Below are 18801 nucleotides of genomic sequence, written 5' to 3' on the forward strand. Positions count from 1 at the left end.
AGGTAACCAATATTAAAATCCAGTTGTAATAAATTCATTGTCAGCTTTCAACGCTCATTGAAGAGTTCTCAATACGACAGTTGAATGAATGACGGAACATTTCACCTTTCAATTGTTAAACACCTGAATCCAAGTCTCGCCACGACGAGAGAAAGCTCTTTTTTTTTTTTTTAATTATTATTATTTAAGGTGAGTTAGTCACATGTTGGGGTGGTAGTTTTGTTTGTTTGTTTGTTTGTTTGTTTGTTTTTTCCTCTAAAAGTCGGGTTTTACAAGTATGCATAGGAAACTAGGCCAGAGAAGCATGCAGTCAACGAACAAGCATATTAGCAAGCAGATGATGGATATCGAAGTGCTATATAGAAAGAGGTTACGTAGTGTAGACAGTGGGTTGTTTGGTATGAACTGCCTTCCCTCAATGAGTCCTTAGACTGCTCGGGGTGTCAGGTAATAAGAATAAATCACCGTAATAATGTACTGTAAATTATTTATATTTATAGTATTTATACATTTATATTTACATTTACCACTTTCGTGCGAAATGATCCTCGTTGGGCAGAACCAGCTCAATTGGATGACTGATAGCATCTTTGTTTCCAACTTGCAGATTATAGGTTTGAATCATACTGTGACATGAATGTTTGTGCAAGTCCTTAGAATGGATCGCACCTTGCTTACTGAAGTCTTTTTGGTATGGTTTGGTTTCAGTTTCGGCTGAAACTACTAAGGATGTGAGTCCAGTATATTTTATTTGTTAGTCTCTAGAACACGTTATCCGAATTATCTAACTCTTAACATACGCGTACACTATTATTGCTGTCATTTACTAACCTTTCCTGGGTGGAATTATCATTAAGTATTTTGAGCTTAAAACGTGATCTAAAAAAACTCCAAAAAGCTTTATTTACAATTATTAGAAGGAATTTTCTATATAATTCTTAAAAGGCTAAAGATACATTGGGCCAGATAAGATTTTATCGATAAATTAACAATCTTCGTTTTTTTTATTTCTATTTTATATGAATAACACACGTATTAAAGACTAATCCACGAAGCTTAGTCGATAATACGTAAAGTTAATCCCCTGTTTGGAAAGAAGTCAATGGACACTTCCATGAGCAAGGCGCATCGTGTCATGTAACGAGTCACCTGATTGTAGCCGGTATAAATTGGAGGAATGTAATGCTTCCAATTCAGTGCAACTATTTCAGGGTGAAATGGCTTCGAGAATGAAACCGATCCAGTTTGAAAGAGATGTTGTGATAGGCCTGCAACCATGTTGCAGGCCTATCTGTTCGGCAAACTGTTGACAAATTGGGCCATCCCAGGTCAACAATCAGTGATATCATACAAAGATGGAAATGCAGGGAGTCAATTACAAGTGCTACTCGCAGTGAACGACTCGCCATACTCACGGAACGTGACCGTATCCTTTACATATTACCCTTTGTTTGTTACAAAGGATAATATATAAAGACCGCCATTCATTGGCAGACACGTTGAATACGAAGTTCCGGGAATCGACTGGAACACAAATCTGCACAAAAAATTCAGAACCGAGGCTGACAACATGGGTTTCCATTGTAGGACTGCAATATGCAAGTCCCACATTACTCGAACCAACATTCAGCGTCGCCTTCAGTATTGCAAAGAGCGTGAAGTGGGACGTTAAGCTTGGAAAGCTGTGTTATGGAGCGAAGAATCTTGCTACACCATCTACCGAGCAGATGGACAGGTGCAGGTATGGTAGATGCCCGGTGATCGTCTCTTACGAGAGGTGCGTAACCACAACTATGAAATTCAGAGGTGGTGGTGGTGTGATAGTATGGTCCTCTTTTTCCTTATCTTTTATCTTTTTTCTCGGACCTCTGTTAGTGGTACCACGAATATTGAACTCCGAGAGGTATCTGAACATTCTGGACAATGCAATGCTTCCTACCTTGTAACGTTTCTACGGAACTGACCATTGTCTCTTTCAGCAAGACAATGTACTGTGTCATAAGGTTGCTACTGCTATAACTAGGGCCGTACTTATGCACAGACGCACGAGGCTCTAGCTGGGGCACCGAAAAATTAGGGCCAATTTAAGGGCCCTAAACAATAAGAGAGATCCCGGATCACTCTAGAACTTTGGGCCCCGCCCTCCTTCGAAAAAGTGTAAGCACAGCCATGGCTATAACTGCATGGTTTGTAGATATGAACGTCATCGCACTTGGCTGGGATCCACAGAGCTCTGATATCAACCCAAATGAACATCTGTGGGATGTTCATTTGTGTTGAGATCAGAGTTCTGAATTTTTGGGACTAGAGCATCGGGTGAGGTCAAGGGAAATCCTCCCCGCAACAGTGCAGTACCTCATTACATGCCAACAAGAAGAATGATCCAAAATTCCCATTGATCGCTATCGTACGTTTGTGGAAAGTACGCCCCATAGGCCTGCTGCAGTCATGGTGTTCGTTGACACGTTCCAAGCAGTGTACTGTGGGGTATGTGATTATAATGGTTAGTACATGATTATTGTCATTACTTTAACGGATTGATTTATTGTTATAAAAACTTGAGTTTTCACATAAAAGTCACTCGGAAACTGTTGTGGACAACCTCACTGACCTCAGTAACGTATTATGTTTCAAGTTAAGTTGTCCAGGCAGCTATTCACTCATATATGTGTGTCAATAGCTTGCTGGAAACACTCCCTCATCCACCCCCCCCCCCACACACACACACACACGCACACGGCAATCCAAGGTGGCCGGCTGGGGCTTAAAGACATAAAAGTCATCCCGATTATTATCGGTGCAATTTCAAAGAAGCTGTCCAACTATTTACAAGAATTAAACATCAACAAATTATTCATATATGATCTACAAAAGCGGCATTACTTGGAAGTTCATATTTTAGGACACTACTCGACAGACTATTCTTTGATTCTTGGGTAGAATCTGAAATGTTCTGTTTTACCAGTCAGATTGATGTCTGATTGATATCTTGTTTTGGCTGTGTTAAGTTGTGTGAATAAAGTCATAATAATAATATAATAGAAAATTATAAACTTAAAATTGCCAGAATTAAGATGAAGTATCCTAAATGTAAGTGTGATGAATTTGGTAAAAATATTTCCTGAATGGAATGCAAGATTCTGTTTAATATGCATATAAGAATTATACAACACAATTTTTATTATCAATTATTCTACACCGGAAGTAAACTTCAAATTCTAAATAAACATTGGATATATTTAGATAAAATGCACGTCGTATACAGCCAAACAAATTATTTCCTACTGTTTATGCTGAAAACAGCGGTTAAAGATGAGAATAGCTAAATGCAATATTGATTTTGACTTAAGGATTTCTTGGCAATTTCTTCGGTAGAATTCCACGCATGCAATAGTACTTGATCATCTGTTGAGGAACTTCAGATAAAACGTCTCTGGCCAATGCTTTAGTCGAACGCTATAAAATAATACTTACTCTTTAACTTCACCCGAGAAATTGGATTCTAGTATAATAAAATTTCTGTTTCTGGATCAGAAACTTGTTTGCCAGTATGCAGAGTTCGAGTTTAAACTCGAAATCTTAATACAGGTTCTTATCAAAATGGTATGTTTTATAGTGTTTAATACACAAGTGTTATAAGGTATTGCAATAACGAAATAAAAGGAAACTGAAATAAATAAAACAAAACAAATAAAAGAGAAAGGGTGATGACCTTCGGTTTGAAACCTGAGTTCGAATCTCGTTTAGGATGTGAAGAATCCTACGTTCAGTCAACCATGAGTTAGTCGATCTTATACAAAGATTACAGGTTTCTTCTTCCGGAAATCTCGGGTTTTTCCTCTCGGAAAAGGACAAACTAGCCAGATTTAACAGACAAAATATTTTGAGATCATGGGAATGACAGTACAAAGAGCATTGGTTGTAACGTGGAAGTCTAAGAGGTCATCACTGGAGTGATGAGTCTTTAGCGATGAGTCCTTAGACTCCATGGAGGTGCCTAGTGATATTAATTTTTAATAATAACAATAAATATGTATACAGCTTCATAGTTATATACAAAATCCTTCATAAAATGATTAAGTAGATGGTTTGTATCCAGTAGAGTAGTTAAGCTTTTAGGCCTTGCAAATTCGTAACTAAGTGCCTTTTATAGTGTGACAATTTCGAAAATATTTTGATAAAATATTCTGCTAATGGCGCTTTCTCACGCCGGCATTTTTGGCAATTTCCCCATTGGCTTTCTACGCCTCTGTTCGTATTAATTAGAGTTATCACGAAAATTATTGTTACATAATCGGTACTTAATTGTATCACATGATATGTGGTATAATTTATGGAAGTAAGTAAAGATGTATCGAAAGTATCGAAAGTAAAGATGGAATATTTAGAATCTCCTGTCACGGACTGCTTTCTCCAGTGTTGTATATATAATATATAAATCACTCCAGTTTTTGGCCGAATCAGATCCTCCGATATAAAGTCGTTGCTTTACCATTCGCTCAGGTCTTTCTCTCAAGTTATTGCAGTTCTGCTGCTTAAACATTTAGGTCATAATGGATTATTGCATTACCAAAGATTTGTATATCAGAATTTTGATATTGGGAGAGACTGTCTCTAATTTGTAAAATATCACGAGCTTTATGGTCGATCGCGATATGAAGTAGGCTAGTCATAATTAACAACTTTCAAAAGACATTAAGAACCATCGCAACAAAACTATTACAAATTAGAGACAGTCTCTCCCATTGTTGTTTAAGATGGTAATTGAACTACTGGATTTTTATTCAGTATCATATCCGTCTTCCCTATCTTACATTTCATGGAATTATTGTGCAGCCACTTTGAAGGTTGATTTATATCTTCTGTTCTTATTCTACTGCTTTCTGAAGTTGGTATAGGCTACGATCAGTCTTGTATTGTCTGCATGCTGAAGTAGGTGGCTATTTATGGGTGGAAGAATGCTATTCGTGTAAATATTAAATAGCACAGGATACAAAATGGCGCCTTGCGACAAGCCACGGCATGTTTCCATTTCCCTCCCTACTCTAGTGCATTGACTTCGTCCTTAGAGGTAGATATTAAACCTTTATTAATTTTTCGCCGATTCTCATTCTGTTTGTTTTTGTGATTAAAGAACGTGATTTACCGTATCAAAAGTCTTAGTTAAGTCCGTGAGGATGAATATTACATACTTGTTTTGTCAAGAAATCTATTTATTTTGCGTGCAAAATCCTCCATAAATCAGTTATGCTTTTCTGGAAATTGCTTTGGGCTTATTTGATTCTTTTGTTGTTAGTCTTAAAGCCTATTATTAACGATTCGTTTCATTATTTTTTACAATAATGAAACGGTAGTTTTCGTGTCCTTTTCGTTTCTACTTTTTTTAAATAATTTTATTTTAATAATTTTAATAATTAATTTTAATAATTTAATAAATAATATTTGTGGAGGATGTTTTTAAAAGACTCAAATTGTTCTTTATATATATATATGTAAAAAGTATTTTACCTTGGGTATAATAGATGTTAAAGATACCAAGTAATTTTATAACCTTGGTTTTAATTCTTGTTCCCAAGTAAGCAAATCAGACAAGTAAGTCCAAGTTTACACCTGAACGTGGTTCAAGACTTATGGTGGTGGTGCAACACTAAGGCAACTCGTGGTAAAGATGGATTAAGTTCTGATCACATTCCTTAGAATTTCCCATAAATTTAACATAATATTATACCCAAGGTAAAATACTTTTCACATCTTTCTCTCATTCGGAGATTCTTAATTAATAAGGTCAAAGCACCTTGTGGCAACTTGCATAGGTAAAATTGATAAGCTCTGTATTACTTGGCATTTCAGTGTCTGCCTACTCACTGATGAGACCTCAATAAAGGTGGAATCCGGTCAGGGTAGTGACCCCCACCCATAATGTATAACATCATACATCTCTTAGGAGATGTGTTTTACATTTATGGGAAATACTAAGGAAAGTGATCAGAACTTAATCCATCTTTACCACGAGTTGCCTTGGTGTTGCACCACCACCATAAGTCTTGAACTACGTTCAGGCGCAAACGTGACTTGTTTGTCTGTTTGCTTACTTGGGAAAAAGGATTAAAACCAAGGTTATAAAATTACTTGGTATCTTTAACATATATATATTATTATTATTATTATTATTATTATTATTATTATTATTATTATTATTATTATTATTATTATTCCTTCACTCTTCTTTTACCTTGCGGTGTCGAGGATTTTCATCATCATCATCAAATTCGTGCCATGTACCCTCAAGGGGTGTACAGGATATGACAGTACTACATGAAAAAATTACATCATTACTAACTTCCTATCTACAATTTTCCTCCAAATCAGTCTGTTACTTGTCAAGACTCCAACATTATCAGATCTTATATTTCTATCGTCTAAGGCACTTTGTACCGTATCAATCCACCTATATCTTGGTCTTCCTCTGGGTCGTTTTCCTGCCAACCTGGCAGAGAACACTTGTTTTGCTAATCTTTCCTCTCCCATTCTATTTAAGTGACCATACCATCTGAGATTAGCCCTGCTAACGCATTCCTGGATGCTGACAATGTCAAGTTCTTTCCTAATATCCACATTTTTAATATGATATTGCCATTGATGCCATCTGTTCACGCCTCTAATCTTTCTCAGGACTCTCATATCTGCGGTCTCTAGTCTTTGGTCAAGTGTTTTACTTCTGACCCAGCTCTCAGATCCATAAGTTAAAATTGGTTTGAACACAGTCTTGTATACAGCTAATTTAGTGTTCCGACTAATTTCTTTCTTATTCCATATGAATTTATTCAATTGACTTCCCACGATACCAGCTTTGCTGATTCTGTTGTCTATTTCTATATTTAGTTTACCATCTTCAGTAAAAATTGTGCCTAAGTAGCTGAAATGTTTTACTTGTTCCACAGGTTCTCCATTCACAACACAGTTGACATTTTCAATGATTCTGCCTATTTTCATTGTCTTTGTCTTTTTATTGCTGACCTTCATACCATATCTATTACAACAGCTATTCAATTTAGTCAGAGAATCTTGCAGACTTGTAGCGGATTTATTTAGAAGTATAACATCATCCACATAAAGCAAAGAGCTGACATTAACATCTCCAATTTTGATATCAGGTTTAATACCACATTCCTTCGTAATGTGATCCATATAGATAACGAATAACAGAGGGGATAATGTACATCCTTGTCTCACACCAGATTTAACATTAAACCATCTTCCTGTACTTCCTTCAATTCTAACTGCTGACTCACAACTCAAATAAAGACTAAGTATTGCTTGATATAATGCCCCATTGACACCATATAACTGCAGCGTATTGAATAGCTTCTCTCTTGGCACCTTGTCATATGCCTTTTCCAAATCGACAAAACTTAAATACAGATCTTTGTTATATTCCCATGCTTTCTCGACTATTTGTCGTAAAGTGAAGATCTGATCCTGACAGCCTCTATTTGGCCTGAATCCAGCTTGTTCTTCACCAAGCTTTTCTTCCACAATTCTGCTCAACCGTTTCTCAAGTATACTTGCATAGATCTTGCCAGGAACACTCAGTAGGGAAATACCTCTGTAATTCTCACATTCAGTTTTATTTCCCTTTTTATATATGGGTACTATGAGAGCTCTACTCCAATCATCAGGAATTCGTCCCTCTGTCCAGGCTTTCTGAACTATGCAGTGCAGCCACTGTAAGACTCTTATACCACCATACTTCAGCATTTCTGGTCGAATATCATCTACTCCTGCTGCCTTTCCACATTTCAAGCCTTTGATGGCTTTTTCTACTTCAAGTATGGATATGTATTCCTGACTGCATGCCTGGTCAGTGTTTTTTATCACTGTGCTGTCATCACTGCTTGTTTCATTTAGCAGTTTTTCAAAGTAATTACTCCATACTTCAAGGATATCTTTTTCTCCTCTTTTCATTTCGCCTTTATCATCTCTAATTCCTTTTACAGCACTCTTTCCTCCATTCCTAAGCTTCTTCAACAACCTCCAGAATATTTTGCCACCTTCTTGATATTTATTTTCTATATTCTTGCCAAAGTCCTCCCATGACTTTTGTTTAGCTAGTTTTACACACTGTTTAGCTTTCTTACATTTGTCTCTGTATTCTGTAAGAGTAAAAGCTGACTTATTTGCCAGGAACTTTTGATATGCTTTCTTCTTTTCCTTCACTGCCTCTTTAACTTCCTGTGTCCACCAGGGAGTTCTGATTTTTTTATCTTTGCACACAACCTCATCACATGCCTCTCTGGCAGAATCAATCAATGTTTCCTTCAGAGTTTGCCACCGAATCTCCAAGGTTTGATTCCTGTTCTCAAACTCTTTCATTTTCTTTTCAATAATATTTCTGTATTTTAGAACGAATTTTCTATTCACTTAATCGCTACCGTATCGTAAGGTCGTTAGCCCTATGCCTCCCGGTGTGTCCCATGTCTGTAGATGCACGTGTTCACGGGGACAGTTTGTCTTTTCTGGGGGACAAAAAAACCGAGTTTACGAGTGAAAAAAAAACCCTACCTCCGTATGAGGCCAGCTAACTCACCTTTAGTCGAAAGAGACCAGATAAAGGTTCCTCACGTCATGGATGGGAATCGAATCCAAGTCTTTGAATTGCCGGCGCTATTTCGTCCGTTGTGATTGAAGGAAAAGTCGTGCAATTTTCTCGTGTGTGTGTGGGGGGGAGGGGGTAGATAGCTTGATCACATGAGAGATATCGGGCTTGGTTTTGTTTCTGTTTTGCAGTTTATTAATAAAGGTTTTCTTTAAGTTATTGGCGATCTGTAGGTTTGAATCTTATGGATCAAATATTTTAAATAATTTTTGGCCGTTCTCTTTTCTTCTATTATTTATTGCTCTTTATTCTGCGACCTGCTTTCTTAATATCACTCTTCAGTGAAGAGTCTTCACTGCTTAGAAACAGCTGTTGGATTAAATCTTTTGGACTTTCTTACTTCACTAGTTTGGTTGTTATTAAATTCCTCGCATAATAATATTTTTAAAATAAATTTATTTATATTCACAGCGTCAAGGGTATTTACAAAATAATCTCTAAAAGGATTAAAGGAGATAATTTGGTATTAAAATTATCAGGAAAGTTGTCACATGTTATTTAATCGTATCGTGTGATGTGCGAAATAATTTATGAAAGGTGACATCGTTATGTAATGAGAATTCGAAATGATTGAAAATGTTCCATGTTCGGTCTCTAGAACAGGGTTTTCGGACTATGCAAAAATAATGTTAAAAAATACAAACAATGTTTAAGATGAATAAAAATAGAAAAAGAAATATTCCTAACCCACTCATGATGCTAATATGCTATAGGCATACAACCTTTCCATGAGTGGGAATGACATAAAAAAAAGTTTAATTAGACAAGATGATTCGTTACAATATTGAATTTGCTATGAAGGTGACGTAGTCATACTACTAGACCAAGGAATAATTTACAAAAAGAAATATTTTATTTTTAACAGGTCTGCTAAAAATATTAAAAAAAAAAAAAAAGCAAAATTCCAAACACTTGTGATAGGCTTGGTTGAAATTACGGCCGAAACAACTAAGACTATGAGGCCGATGTATTATGTCTGCACGTCGTGTGTGTTCTTCTGTAGCCGCTGTTTTGAGGAAGGAATAATCCTGCCTTTCCCAATGTATTATTAGTAGACATTGAGTCAGGTATAAATTCTTGTTCAATTATTTTTAGTTAGAAGTAACTAGAAAAATAACTAGAACAAGAGTGATTATTTTTATATATTTAAGAACTTAGAAGTAATAACAGAAAATGAAATTCAAAAGTCGCTTAAAGCAAACAAGATTTCTGGATATTTAAGTATAACAACAAGGAACAATAAGAATTTAAATATTGTAACTAAGACAAGTATATGTAAACGAATAATGAGACACGTTCTGACTTATATACCTAAAACAAGAGCTGAAATGGTTAAAAAAAATTAGCAGTTGAACACAACGATAGAAATGAAAGCCGGGGGCGGGGGGGTAACCAGAATCATCATCATCATCAAATTCCTGCCATGTACCATCAAGGGGTGTACAGGATATGATAGTACTACATGAAAAAAATTACATCATTACTAACTTCCTATCTACAATTTTCCTCCAAATCAGTCTGTTACTTGTAAAGACTCCAACATTATCAGATCTGATATTTCTATCGTCTAAGGCACTTTGTACCGTATTAATCCACCTATATCTTGGTCTTCCTCTGGGTCGATTTCCTGCCAACCAGGCAGAGAACACTTGTTTTGCTAATCTTTCCTCGCCCATTCTGTTCAAGTGACCATACCATCTGAGATTAGCTCTGCTAAGGCATTCCTGGATGCTGACAATTTCAAGTTCTTTCCTAATATCCTCGTTTTTAATATGATATTGCCACTGATGCCATTGTCGTGACGTTCTATTTTCATGTTGTGTTCTAATCTGCGATCTTGTTTCAAGTCACTCTTATTAATAAAACAACTAATTGCAAATTGATCACTGATCCAAAAGTAGGGAAATTTATAATTATACTGCGCCACCCTATTTTTAAATTAGTCTATATAAAACAGTAGGATCAATTCTTAATTAAGTTAGCAGTCTTCTCATTTAGGCCGAATTATTTACTATTCTAGTTGGGGCACCCGCAAGATTCGAATCTTTTATGAACGGTGCAATAAAAGGGAATTCAGGCAAACACAATTTTTAGATTAATAAAATAAAACATTTAATATATGATATATAACAAATACAAGAATTCTACTTTTAAATGAAACAATACAAATAACTTAATACATCTTGCTAAGTCACTCATTCCAATTCAATGTTCTAAACTTTAACATACAATTCACAGGTTCAAAATTACAAGCTTTCTTAACTCAAGTTAATAAAACAAAACTTCTCATTTGATCAGTCTGCACATATCTATCAGCTGTACTTAATATTTAAATTCACAGCAGGCACTAATCAAGGTAGACAATATTCCAAGCAATCTTATTTCGGACCTTGAACTTCGAAGATACGTTATAGTTAATGTTAGAATAAACAAACATGTATGACTACTCTTACCAGATACAATCTTCAATACATCAATTTATTGTGAGCACACTTATGAATTAACTAATTTAAGCTAGCGGAACACATTAAATAAAATTCTCCAACGCTTTAACTGAACTACTGTTAATCGCGCTTCACTACTCTAAACAACAGCAATAAGTATACATAATAAATAACGGAAAAACTCACGTAGAAATATTATTTAATGGTATAATTTTCGCCTGTGTGTCACAGGCATCTTCAGTACAATTAAGCACAAAAATTAAACACTAACTGACAATTCCAAAAAGCGCCACCTAAGTAGCTGGTGTAAGATAACTAAAAAGGTCAATAACTTTCCTAAAAAAAAAAAAATTTAAAGTTATTGACCTTTTTAGTTATCTTACACCAGCTACTTAGGTGGCGCTTTTTGGAATTGTCAGTTAGTGTTTAATTTTTGTGCCTAATTGTACTGAAGATGCCTGTGACACACAGGCGAAAATTATACCATTAAATAATATTTCTACGTGAGTTTTTCCGTTATTTATTATGTATAGTTATGTCTACTCACGGCTTACCTCTTTTAAAACTTATAACAGCAATAAGGTACTGATATCTTTCCTTCTTTACTTTTCTCCAACTAGTTAATTTCATTATAATTCTTCTCAGGGCAACATAGAATTAAGACGTAATCCTAGACTAACTGGAACTAATCAGAATTTCCCATTGAATGTCCAGTTCTTTATTTATCCGTTTACGACATCAATTTTCCTCTACAACAACAGCTGATTTCACTTGCAGCTGAGTATACGATTCACTACGTTTTTGCTCACTTTTAAACACTATTCTCATGAATTTCTGCCCTAAAGAATTTATAATTTTCCTTCACTTCTTTGCTTGTATCCTACCTTCCTTCAGGCTCCGCAAAACTCTCTCTTTTTCTTTAATTCATAATTCTTATTGCCTTTCTTTCTCCTTTTGGTTCCAAGGTCACGCACTCTTCGACTCGTGCTTGTTTATTTCATGCGTTTCCATGACAACCAATGAACGCAAACATTTGGCTAATGTAATACAACGCTCTACTACTACATAAGTGATTACACAACGTTAAATTTTTACAAATAAGAATAAATAGAATATTTGAGCTACTTAATCAGCTTTTTCATCATATTATATACAATTATTTATAATAACACTTTTCGTTACTTTATATATATATTTTAGTTATCATAAATTTCTACACATATTATTATTTAATAAATTAATAGTAGGTTAAGTTTAGAATAAATATTTAAATAGTAATCCTTAATTAAGGAACAATAAATAATTTTTATACAAATCATGATTAATATATAATAAGCAATGTTAAATGTGAATGAAAAAAATAAATTACACAACATAGTTTCATTCACAATTTAACACCATCTGTTCACGCCTCTAATCTTTCTCAGGACTCTCATATCTGCGGTCTCTAGTCTTTGGTCAAGTGTTTTACCTCTGACCCAGCTCTCAGATCCATAAGTTAAAACTGGTTTGAACAATGTCTTGTATACAGCTAATTTAGTGTTCCGACTAATTTCTCTCTTATTCCATATGGATTTATTCAATTGACTTCCCACCATACCAGCTTTGCTGATTCTGTTGTCTATTTCTATATTTAATTTACTATCTTCACTGAAAATCGTGCCTAAGTAGCTGAAATGTTTCACTTGTTCCACAGGTTCCCCATTCATAACACAGTTCACATTTTCAATGATTCTGCCTATTTTCATTGTCTTTGTCTTTTTATTGCTGACCTTCATACCATATCTATTACAACAGTTATTCAATTTAGTCAGAGAATTTTGCAGACTTGTAGCAGATTTATTTAGAAGTATAACATCATCTGCATAAAGCAAAGAGCTGACATTAACATCTCCAATTTTGATATCATGTTTAATACCACTTTCCTTCATAATGTGATCCATATAGATAATGAATAACAGAGGGGATAATGTACATCCCTGTCGCACACCAGATTTAATATTAAACCATCTTCCTGTACTTTCTTCAATTCTAACTGCTGACTTACAACTCAAATAAAGACTAAGTATTGCTTGATATAATGCCCCATTGACACCATATACTGTAGCGTATTTAATAGCGTCTCTCTTGTCATGTTGTCATATGCCTTTTCCAAATCGACAAAACTTAAATACAGATCTTTGTAATATTCCCATGCTTTCTCGACTATTTGTCGTAAAGTGAAGATCTGATCCTGACAGCCTCTATTTGGCCTGAATCCAGCTTGTTCTTCACCAAGCTTTTCTTCCACAATTCTTCTCAACCGTTTCTCAAGTATACTTCCATAGATCTTGCCAGGAACACTTAGTAGGGAAATTGCCCTTTAATTCTCACATTCAGTTGTATTTCCCTTTTTATATATGGGTACTATGAGAGCTCTACTCCAATCATCGGGAATTCGTCTCTCTGTCCAGGCTTTCTGAACTATGCAGTGCAGCCACTGTAAGACTCCTATACCACCATACTTCAGAATTTCTGGTCGAATATCATCTACTCCTGCTGCCTTTCCACATTTCAAGCCTTTGATGGCTTTTTCTACTTCAATATGGATATGTATTCCTGACTGCATGCCTGATCAGTGTTTTTTACCACTGTGCTGTCATCACTGCTTGTTTCATTTAGCAAATTTTCAAAGTAATTACTCCATACTTCAAGGATTTCTTTTTTCTCCCGTTTTCATGTCACCTTTATCATCTCTAACTCCTTTTACAGCACTCTTCCATTCCTAAGCTTCTTCAATAACCTCCAGAATATTTTGCCACCTTCTTGATATTTATTTTCTATATTCTTGCCAAAGTCCTCCCATGACTTTTGTTTAGCTAGTTTTACACAGTGTTTAGCATTCTTGCATTTGTCTCTGTATTCTCTAAGAGCACAAGCTGACTTATTTGCTAGGAACTTTTGATATTCTTTCTTCTTTTCCTTCACTGCCTCTTTAACTTCCTGTGTCCACCATGGAGTTCTAATATTTCTATCCTTGCAGACAACTTCACCACATGCCTCTCTATCTGAATCAATCAGGGCTTTCTTCAAGGCTTGCCACTGAATCTCCAAGGTTTGATTCCTGTTCTCAAACTCTTTCATTTTTACTTCAATAATCTTTGTGTATTTTAGTCTACAGTTTACATCTGAGAGCTTCTCAACTTTTATTCGCTTTAAAACTTTCTTACATGTTATTCTTTTCAATATGAAATTCAATTTTATCCTTCTCAAGACTAAATAGTGATCACTTCCAATTTCAAATCCTCTGTACACTCTGGTGTCCTGCACCAGGGAGAAAACATCACTATCAACAATGACATGGTCAATGAGACTTCTTATTCCTTGCCTCTTCTCTCCATTTGAATTTGTGCACATTTTTATGTTGGAACATGGTGTTAGTAATAACCAGTCCACTTCATGAGCAGAAATCCAACAGATATTTGCCATTATTATTAGCTTTCCTCTTTTCTCCAAATTTTCCCAAAATATTTTTGTATGTCTGACACTCATTTCCTACTCTACTATTTAGACCCCCAACCAGGACCAACTTTTCCTTTTGCATTGTGTCAGTTGCTTTTTCTAAAGCCTCAAAAAAACCTCCCCTTCTACCTAGAACCTTCTGTGGGACCATAGGTACAAATAAGTCTCATTGTCTAGTTCCCCATTCTCATATTTGCCCACATTACTCTACTTGAGACTGACTGCCATTCAAGAAGATTAGCCTCGTATTTTGTGTTGAATGCTATGGCTACTCCTTCTTTTCCTTGATTGTCATTGCCTGAATATAACATTTCGTATTTATTGCTCAGAAAGATCTCACCAGTTTTTATCTTTTTCGTTTCAGTCACCTCACCCCTATTATGTCGATCTGGTACTTATCTAATTCCTCAGCTAGCTCCATTTCTTTGCCATTCAGGCTTCTTATGTTGATAGTTCCGATCTTTAACTCTGGTAATGTTGCGTTGGGGTGTGTTTTCAGATTTGTTCCTGTAGCTGACGTTTCGCTGTTCGCTCTGGTTCCCTTGCGAAAACAACGGGGGCCTTGTTTAACCAGGCGACGCCCCAGCCGGCATGAAATTTTGTCATGTTGTACCATCATTTTTTATTTTGGTTTAACCAATAAGAATACAATTTGATCGGCTAAATCCCAAATTAGAAGAATTAAAAAAAGGGAGTTTAAGTACTAAAAGACCAATTGTGAAGACCAATGAAACGGTGGAAAAACATGAGTTGCAATGAAATATTATCGTAATAGGTTTCAGACCTCCGGCAGAAAGAGAGGAGGAAGAAGAAGAAGAGACGTCAAAGGGGGGAAAAATAAAAATAAATAAAAAATAAAAAAAACTATATACAGTTTTAAATTTCTTCTGCTCATTTTTATTTATTTTTTTGTTAATAAAGCTTAATTATTGAACATGAAAACACACACATTTTAAAGAACAAGATTTCAAAAAAGATGTTTTCCTTGCTATCACATTGCGTTTACTCCGGCTACTTTCAATATGAGAAAAAAGTGTACAAACAAAATAAGGGATTGGCAATGGGCAGCCCCCTGTCCTATATCAGAGAGAGAGAGAGAGAGGTTTTTGTAACCTTATAGTACATTTGTACTGTGGGTGGACTAAGAATGTTTTGTGTTTTAATTAATTTTATTCATTTAATGTATTTTATTAAGATGCAGTAGGATAAATTCATGCTGAAGAGATTTAAATAGATTCGCTTGAATAATCCACACATCAAAAATTAATTTTCATTCTTGTCTTAAAATACTGGCTTTAAATAACACGTTTGAAATATACGTTTTACACTTGTTAAAGGCTTGATTACTAAGTCAGCGTATTTTCTCTATCTGAAAATGAAAATATTTCGTATTTATTCTGTAAGATTAATTAAGTGAATATTTCGAATTTTATATTTCTAAAACAACAGAAAAGTTTCCAGTTTTTTCAAAATGTTCTTCTGAAGGCTTTCGCTGATTAGACTTTGGGCAGTAATGTGACATAATCGTGGGAACAGACATTAACGGGGAATAGACTGCAATACGCCCGTAAAAGCATTATTAATTTTTCAGAGCAAAAGCTGATTTTTTTTTTCGAAGTTTCCAACTAAAGCCGCCCAGGCGGCTGTGGTTTCTTACTTCCTCTTCTGCTTATTTACTCAGAATTATATCATCACATTCTAAGGCAGATTATTACGAAGAGTCTTGGTCTTAATTAACGATAAAGGAAGTCCTTTATCTAACGATGCATGCGAGAAGGGCTGGTGAATTACAAGGTAAAATTTGCATATTAATCAGCAGAAGGAGTTCCAAATTAATATAAGCATGATCAAAAGTATAACCTGCAAACTATTTTCCTTTTAAAATTGGGGAGCAATATCTTCTCGACTACTTAGGAATAGTAAAAGAGTAATCACATTAAGTATTAGTATCAAAGCAAGAAAAATTGCCTTAGAAATAAAAAAAAAAAATAATAATATATAAAAGAGAAATTGTAGAATTAAGTTTTTGATTAATTAAAGAAAGAGGAATTTTATAATCTATTTACTATCCGGTCAGGTTAGTCAGCGTAGGGATAGCTTATGTGACATCTTATTGACTCTTCAACAGAAATATTTTTACCATGTTTCTTACATTTTTTTTTACAGTGTAAGTAATTTTTTTACAGATAACTACTGCAATAAGTGGTTTATTTTATTCATATTTAATAAATAATAAATGAAAAATCTTAGCCAAAATGTTTACCAGATATTTTGGCTAAGATTTTAATAAATATTATATAATTGGAAGACCGATTTTATTAATGAATTAAAATTAATACATCGCATATTTAGAATAATTAATAAGAATAAGGCTAATTATATATTTTTATAATTTTTAGTATTTGAAATATAGGAATTGTTTTAATGGATTTAATGGAGAAAATTAGTTGGCTGTTTTTGGATCTACAGCCGAAGCAACTAAGGCTATTAAGCCAGTGTGTTATGTCTCCGTAAATTGCATGTATTCCTCTGTTTTATTTGCCTATTTTACGATGAAAATCCGCGCTTCCGGAAGGGAAAAAATTCCACCTCCGTATGAGAAACATTCAGTTGAAAATACCTTATAAAAGTTACTTAAATATAAAGAGCCAATAGGCTTCGTTTCGGCGATATAAACATTATTTAAATTAAGGGGATATTAAATCCCACATTGTTTTAAAACCGAATAAGAAACTCAAAGATTGGAATCGGAGAATTTCATGCTGAATATAGTATAATAAACTATAAAAGTATCGGCGAATACTAGCGTGAGCTAATGCAAGTAGTCCAAGTACGTAGTACAAACTCGGGCAACTCGTAGCAAAGGTCTGATCGCTATTCTTGGTATTTTCCATAATGTAAAACACATTTCCTAGGAAATGTATGCTGTTATTACGTTATGGTGGGAGGTCACTACCCAGACCGGTTTCAGCCTTTTTTGAGGCTTCATCAGCGAGTAGCTAGACCAAATTAATACCAAAGGGTATAGCGAAAAGAACTTATGTACTCTGCTATACGAGTTGTCAAAAAGGTGCACCCGTTAATTTACTTAAATATAAAGAGCCAATAGGCTTCGTTCCGGCGATATAAACATTATTTAAATTAAGGGGATATTAAATCTCACATTGTTTTAAAACCGAATAAGAAACTCAAAGATTGGAATCAGAGAGTTTCATGTCGAATATACCCTTTGGTATTAATTTTGTCTAGCTACTCGCTGATGAAGCCTCAATAAAGGTTGAAACCGGTCTGGATAGAGACCTCCCACCATAATGTAATAACAGCATACATTTCCTAGGAAATGTGTTTTACATTATGGAAAATACCAAGAATAGCGATCAGAACTTTGCCACCTTTGCTACGAGGTGCCCGAGTTTGTACTACGTACTTCGACTACGTGCATTAGCTCACGATAGTAGTCGCCGATACTTTTATAGTTTACTATATTCGGCATGAAACTCTCTGATTCCAATCTTTGAGTTTCTTATTCGGTTTTAAGACAATGTGGGATTTAATATCCCCTTAATTTAAATAACCTTATAAAAGTTCCTCTCATCCTGAATAGAGTTTGAAGGGAAAGTTCCTTGGCTCCACGCTAAGGAGGAGCCTTACTAGCCAAGGTTGTTGGTAACTTTTTTTTAAATTTCCTGTTTTGTATTTTACGGTCGGCTATGAAAAGGATTAAGCACGGCACTGGTCACAACACAACTGAAGTTAATTGCTGATCCAGGAGACTAGGTTTTTCATTCCGGAAAAAAAAAAAACGGCAAATCAGTTGGAAAACACATAATTAAAAGACCTAAATAATGGTCTCATAGCCTCGGTTGCTTCAGCAGTAATTCTAATAAATAAATAATGAATTTAGGGGGGGGGGGTGGAATAGTGGTACCATGACGCTTCTGTTTAGCTAATATATCTTGATTTCCTCTGAAATATGTAAATACATTAATTAAACAGAATAACTGTGAATCCAGCTATCCATATACTGTAAAGTTATCATTAGGCCGGTGCCTCGTTTTTCACCTCTCCCACAATCTGCTCTGATACCGCCGCATGATATTTACCGCAGACAGATGACGAGCCTTTTGCTTCTGGTAGGGAAGGAAGTGATCATCAGATGAATGCATTTATGGAATTATTTTCAAAAAACCTCATTGATTG

At 35.1% G+C, this 18801-nt stretch overlaps 1 protein-coding gene across 2 annotated transcripts in view; it reads right to left on the reverse strand.

The window, feature by feature from the left end:
* Window positions 1-3126: 3126 nt before the first annotated feature.
* Window positions 3127-18801, reverse strand: part of LOC150110166 (copine-3-like) — a 72425-nt gene continuing 56750 nt past the window's right edge. For both annotated transcript variants that reach the window (XM_090391784.1, XM_090391775.1), the window contains one exon: window positions 3127-3456. In XM_090391784.1, the coding sequence (XP_090247910.1) occupies window positions 3346-3456 (111 nt within the window). In that variant the 3' untranslated portion in view covers window positions 3127-3345. The remainder of the gene's footprint in view (window positions 3457-18801) is intronic.

This window comes from Typopeltis vanoorti, chromosome 1 (assembly GCF_054136105.1).
Source record: "Typopeltis vanoorti isolate ZY-2024b chromosome 1, IOZ_Tvanoo_1.0, whole genome shotgun sequence".
Classification (NCBI taxonomy): domain Eukaryota; kingdom Metazoa; phylum Arthropoda; class Arachnida; order Uropygi; family Thelyphonidae; genus Typopeltis; species Typopeltis vanoorti.